Here is a 6,711-nt window from a genome sequence, read left to right on the forward strand (position 1 = left end):
ATAGTTTATGAAATGGATTATGCGATTAACAAATTCTATAAACTAATATTTAAATCGTAATTTAATTAAACGTAATTGATTGCGACAAATATTATTCATCTAACACATAAATCGCGTACAATATGTAATCTCGGATTGAAAATCGCACGAACTTTTTTAATTCTAATGCAATGTATATGATTTGTATGAATACATTTAAGAAGCAATGTTTGTATGAATTTGTCGCGCACCTTTTTTATACTCGTTGCTTCTTAAAATTTCTAATAATACAGAATTACTAAAATAATTAACAGTGGTATAACATATTTTATTATTATAAAATTCAATAAAATTTATTTCAATATAACTGAACACGCCTTGTGACAGACTGCGTGCAGTATTAGATATTTCAAAGTCTTAACCCTAGCACTATTAATAACAGTTAGTAAATAATCGACATGAAGTCGATTAGACATTTATTACAGGGTGTGTGTTCTTTTTCGCTTCTAAGTGAATACTGTAATTGTGAAAGTTTCCCTATTTGTAACCATCGAAGGATGTCGTTCCTTACAATAACGCATGTTGTCATATTTTCATTGAATAAAATATTTTCAATAATTGGTAAATGGAAGATCGTATTTCTTATAAAGTCTTACTTATTTTACACTGCATAAAATATTAATGGTACGAGATAATATAGCGATAAGGCCAATTTATAAAATATTCAAATATTTTTTAACAATAAGTTAACTGTCAGTATGAGTACCGACTACAAGTGCACGATAATTATATGCATCAACCATATGCGCAATATCATCACATATGGCGTAAACTGATTTTCTCTCTCTCTCTCTCTCTCTCTCTCTCTCTCTCTCTCTCTCTCTCTCTCTCTCTCTCTCAGAAATTCTTTTTTTTACTCTATGCTGAAACCAAAATTAGTGCTTGTGTGTGAAATCAAAACATGCATTTCATTACATTGTGTAAAACGTATATACACAATATGTGTCTGTTTGCGCCACTATTCTTCCAGTTAAAGTAATTTTAGAACAAAGAATAAGGTTGAAATAAATACGTAATAAGAAGCTTTAGTATTACTAATTTATGAAAAACTACGTAATTATGTCCAAGTACACTTTAATTATTCATATTTTATTTTTGAAGTACGTTAAATGCCGAGTATGACGTTTTTAAAATCTGAAAAAAAAAATTTTAGAAAACGTTAATGTATAGAATATTGTGTAGTTATTAACAAATTCGCTTATTTTGTGACTTGCGCCATAAACATTGATAACATTGAATAGAAATTTTATCACCAAAGTATTTATATATATCACAACAATACTACTAACATTGCTGTAAGACTGAAGAGATAGAGTTATCAAGAAGCTGCTAGTGAATTTTATAGGAATTGTACTTCGTATCATAACTATGAGTAATTCTTTTTTTTCGTTAACTGATAATAATGGCCAGTCCATACAATATATAGCGTCTCCTATGCTTATACTCTGCCAATATACATATACATATATATATATATACACACACACACACACACACACAACATAAATGAAAATATCACTTTGCAATAATATTGAATCTATTAATAATTTATTAATACTACTGGTATTATGTGCATATTAAAAATATTCTTAAATTTTATTAACTTTTGATGTACACTTGGGAAAAAATGATATATACATGGATATATTTTATATATAATTTTATATAATTTAATATGATTATATATAATATAATTATATATAATTATATATGAAACATTTTTTCCTGGATATTAATGAATGAAATCTAAATTCTTTGTAACTGAAAAGACTATTAATGCGCATGTTAATAAGATTTAAGTTATGCATACGCCGCATATATAATACTATTATATAATGTATTCAGAACATGATATAATCAAAACATTCCTATTTCCGCCCATTTATTATTCTCAGAATATCCTCAGGATATCATTCATGATATCCTGAGAATATACTCCGAATATGCAATTGTTAATATATTTTATATTTTATAGTACATCCTAACAATATCCTATGTATATTCCTAGAACATTATGGACGACATTCTGTATTATCTAAATTTACATTTAACATATCGGTGTCATTTTTTCAGCATATTCATGACATAATGCAAGATATAACAAGCGACTGATCACGAAAAAAGAGGACTTGAAACACAATTTCAGAAAATCCATGGAAAATTGAGACGATGTGATTTTTAGTGCCATCGCGGGAAAAGTTAGAAGTATTGACTGTCACGTGGTCACACGTATGTATGTATTAGCACCGATGGGATACTATTAAAGACCGTCAACCCTGGACAAATTTTCAACGGTATAAAAAGGGCCCCAAGGGCCCGGAGATAATTGAAGAACATTAACATTATCGACAATTGATATAAATTTGCTATTATTAACATAAATATTTGACTTATATATTATTAAATTCATGATTTTTTATTACATAAATATTCCATAAATAAATATGCATTCTTGTAAAGCTGTATCCTATATATTGTAAAAAAATTACAATTTTTTTCTCTGCAGTTATCATCTCTGTTGGTAATCAAACTTTGATGATAACATTGAAATCACAATTTTAAAGAAAAATCAAGTATTATGAGTTCTAAATGCATAACTAAGTCTATTAAACTAATAAATCATAAAATAAGTATAATATTATCAGTTTTTAATTCTTAATCACTTTAATATTCAAGGACGCGAACTCCCATAAGGATGTCGGTCTTTAATAATATCTTGTCGGTGATATTAGATACAAATATTACTGTTTGCTCCAAGACAGAAGTCCCTTAAAAATTGCAGCGCAAAAATTGAAACTGTGAATATGAAAACGCAAAAAAAATAGCGAATAAATTCTGTGTATTTGATTTTTCAAATCGATTGTTATTAACATGTGGTTGTTATAATAGCTAAGTAGACGTGTCGACTTATGTCATCAAATGGAAAGCACCCATAGACTATTTTCAAATTAATAAGTATAATTAAGTATAAGTTATAGGATTTTTTTTTTTCAAAATTTTATATAACAAATTGATTTATAGAGAAATATATATGTGACATTTTTTTATTACATTACTAATATATATCAGTTTGTATTTACTGTTTATAAAGTATCGATAGTTACCTTAAGAATGACTTCGTTTCCACACCAGCAATAAATATAGATTTGTATAAACATGCCAATGGTATACACTAAAAAAGTTGCAGTACCAGACAATTCTGTAATATGTATTGACAGATAATACACGCTTGTACATAATACCAGTATGCTTGCAAAGAATTGAACGAAAAGCACCTGGTTAAATATGACGTTTACCGTTTTGGCGTATCTATAATTGTTTCATGTTAGTCTTGCATTGCTGTATGAATAAGGTAGTTATACTATCTTCATACATAATTTTTTAATATGATTCCTATTCAAATCCAAAAATTGTAAAAAAATTTTTTCGTATGTATATCATTTACTAGAACAAAAGTTATTTAATTGTGCTAGCATTAAGACAGAAATTTTTGTTCTACACAATTTGATACAGAATTATCATATAATAAAGTAACGTTGAGAGTACTCCGTTTTCGAGATCATACCAGTTGTCTATTAATTTCAACTAACGTTAGTTATTTATAATGTTTTTTAAATTAAAACATCTCTTCGTTATAAACGTCAATGATTATCGTTTTATTAAACATTAATAATTTTTAAATATAAAAAATAAATAACATTTACGCATGCAATCACACGCTCACATACATATAAAGAGGCATTTGAGCATATGCATAAAAATTCTTACGTGACTTACTTGTAAATGCTGAGATGATGGCGTATGCACTCTGATATCCCTGTTTTGTTTTTATTAGACGAAGAGAATGTACTTTCCAGAAACCTAATTGTTCTATTAATCATTAATTTTTGAAGACGACTTTCGAAAATTTTAAGCTGGGCACACGTATGTAAAATCAATCCAAAGATTAATGTATCTGTGCCAATATTTATCATGGCGGAAAAAATTACAGTTATAATTTGATGAACAGATATAGCCCAAAACATCGTAGATACATTGTAATTATATGGCAGCCATATTCGATAGGGCAGATGACCTTGCATAATGTTTAATACTGATCCTATTGTAGTGCCTGTAACGGAGCTTGTTGCTAAAAGTGAATATTTTATTGAACACGATCTGTAATTATAAAATTAAGATTATTTTTAATATATTTTATATATTTACAATTTGGATTTACAATTTATTTTTTCTTTTAATTTGCATAAGTTTACAATGACAGAATGTAACTATTATCATTGTGTGCATATTTGTGCGTACGTATATTATTTTAAAATATTTGCAGAATATTCACTTTAAGAGTCTTTGAATTAAACAAAATATAAAATCACATTTCTAAATATAGCAATGATAACTGTAAGATGTAACGTCAAAATTCAATAAATAGAAGACTTTTTGGCAAATGCTAAAATTCTCATATTTACCAATACTAATTGAATCCTTTGGTGGAAGATCAAATATGTTTCATATATAATAATACGTAAACTAAATTCTTGTAATGAAATTTTGTTCGAGTTTTACTATAGAATCTTTTTAATAATGGTCCTCTTGTATTCAGAACGTGCTTACAACGATGTTATCGCGCTAACATATTATAATTTACATCACGCATACTATAGAATTTTAGAGATAAAAGTACGCTTTTATTGATAAAAGCGCGTTCTGAATACGGGTTTATAAGTATCTACCTGATAAACATATCATATTTTGATTGTATTGCCACTTCGTCCTCGTCACAAGGTTTACACGGTGTTTTCATCAATACTTGCATCAAGTTCGTGATTGCATTTCGACGTACCACAACAACAGTCGCTTTACAACATACAGCAACAATAGTTAGGAACATTAGAGTATTAGTGGCAAAATCGTCGATATTATCGACAATAAGTACTATATCCATAAATTGAGTTAACACCAAAAAGTATTCCGAGAATATTACAATAAAGGTAAATACGTTATACATCAGTTTTGCGCCGTTTGATGACCACTTATTAGGTCGCCATATACCACAAAGACTATGTATTAAAAAATTTAGAGAAAGTATTTGCATATTTGTACCTCTCCCTTTACCTGTAACTTATCGATGAGCATAAAAGTATGGACTCTTTCTGTATGTAAAATATCTAAAAAAAAGTCGTTTAAAAAAATCACTACAAAAAATATTTTTTTTCAATTGCTAAATTAAATATCCGCGCGATAAAATATACACATGTATGGTAATTATAAGAAAAATTAAGTTTAATGTAGAAAACAGTATAATATAATATTTTATGAAATAAATTTATGTAATTAATTTTCACAAACCGTTTAAATCATTTAATACTGAATGTAAACGTCTCCGGTAAATTTTATTTACTTAACACATCATGTTACAATTTTGTATATAATATTATCTCGAATTATGAATCTCATTTAATTGTAATGCAATGCATCGTCATACGAATAAAACTAGAAAATATTATGAGCATTTACCGCGCACCTCTTTTGGAACTTTCTCTCAATTCTGACTACTAATACAATAGAATTAACAAATGTTTCAGACAAATATTACATAAAGTGCATTCACTGTTGTGATGATCAATAATATTCATTTAAATATAACCGAGCACGTCTTGCGACAGACTATGTATAGTTTTACGTACTTCAACTTCTTCACCCTAGTACCATTAATAACAGTCATTAAAAAATCGACATAAAGTCAATTAGACATTTATTGCAGGGTATACGTTCTTTTCCGCTTATGAGTGAATAATATAATTATAGAAGTTTTCCTTCTTGCAACCATCGAGAGACGTTGTTCTTTATAACCACGCACATTGCAGTTATGTTCCCATCGAATAAAATATTTGTATATCTTCATGTTCAGCAGAAGATCGTATGCCTCGTAAAGGCTTACTTTATTATATGAAGTAAGAAATAATATGCGATATCGGCATTATATATCTTTAATCCTTTGAGGATCGAAGTTTTCTAAAGCAAAAATTTTATGAAAAATTTCGTTTTTTAAGAATTTTTGAGATCGCTGAATTCGATTCTGGCAACAGAATTCTAAAATTTAAATTTCAAAAAAGTAATCTAATTATTGTTAAACTTGGTTTTAAAAGGTTTTTTCTTGATATCACTGAATTTGAGTGTAGCTTGAAAATGTTGATTTTTATAGGATAATAACTTGCATGAAGGACTTTAAGGTCAGTATTCATTGTCTATTCTTATTTCAAGATCATCTTAAGTAATGTTTTAAGATGCTAATATATGGTCCTCTAATTTATTCGACATCTTAAAACGGTCTTGAATATATGAATCAACTATGAATACTTTTTTATGACTCATAATAAAAGTTTGAAGATTTGTAATTCAGAATCAGTATTATCTGTTTGCATATATATTGATGAGCTTCAAATAAAGCGAAATTGATGTTACTTAGTGCAATAAAAAGTTTTCTAAAACTAAATTTTATGCTGATTAAATTATTTAAGAAAATTCTGTCTGGCGCATTCAATTCATTTTGAATTTTTTTTAAACCTTATATTTGAATAAAACAGTGTTAAATTAGTCCATAAGCCGAATTTTATAAACATTGAGTGAGCAGTTACAAAATAAAGAAGAATTTTGCTGGTCCACAAAAGATTGAAT

The 6,711-nt window shown here is 27.7% G+C and overlaps 1 protein-coding gene across 1 annotated transcript in view; it reads right to left on the reverse strand.

Annotated features, from left to right (window-relative positions):
• The window catches only part of LOC108756098, a 15,814-nt gene extending 10,686 nt beyond the window's left edge, over positions 1-5,128 (reverse strand). Inside the window, 5 exon segments of the mRNA XM_018499676.1 lie at positions 1,129-1,173; positions 1,329-1,484; positions 3,144-3,348; positions 3,817-4,197; positions 4,767-5,128. Coding sequence (XP_018355178.1) covers positions 1,129-1,173; positions 1,329-1,484; positions 3,144-3,348; positions 3,817-4,197; positions 4,767-5,128 — 1,149 coding nt within the window.
• Positions 5,129-6,711: the final 1,583 nt, after the last annotated feature.

This window comes from Trachymyrmex septentrionalis, unplaced genomic scaffold, assembly GCF_001594115.1.
Source record: "Trachymyrmex septentrionalis isolate Tsep2-gDNA-1 unplaced genomic scaffold, Tsep1.0 scaffold95, whole genome shotgun sequence".
In the NCBI taxonomy this organism is placed as follows: domain Eukaryota; kingdom Metazoa; phylum Arthropoda; class Insecta; order Hymenoptera; family Formicidae; genus Trachymyrmex; species Trachymyrmex septentrionalis.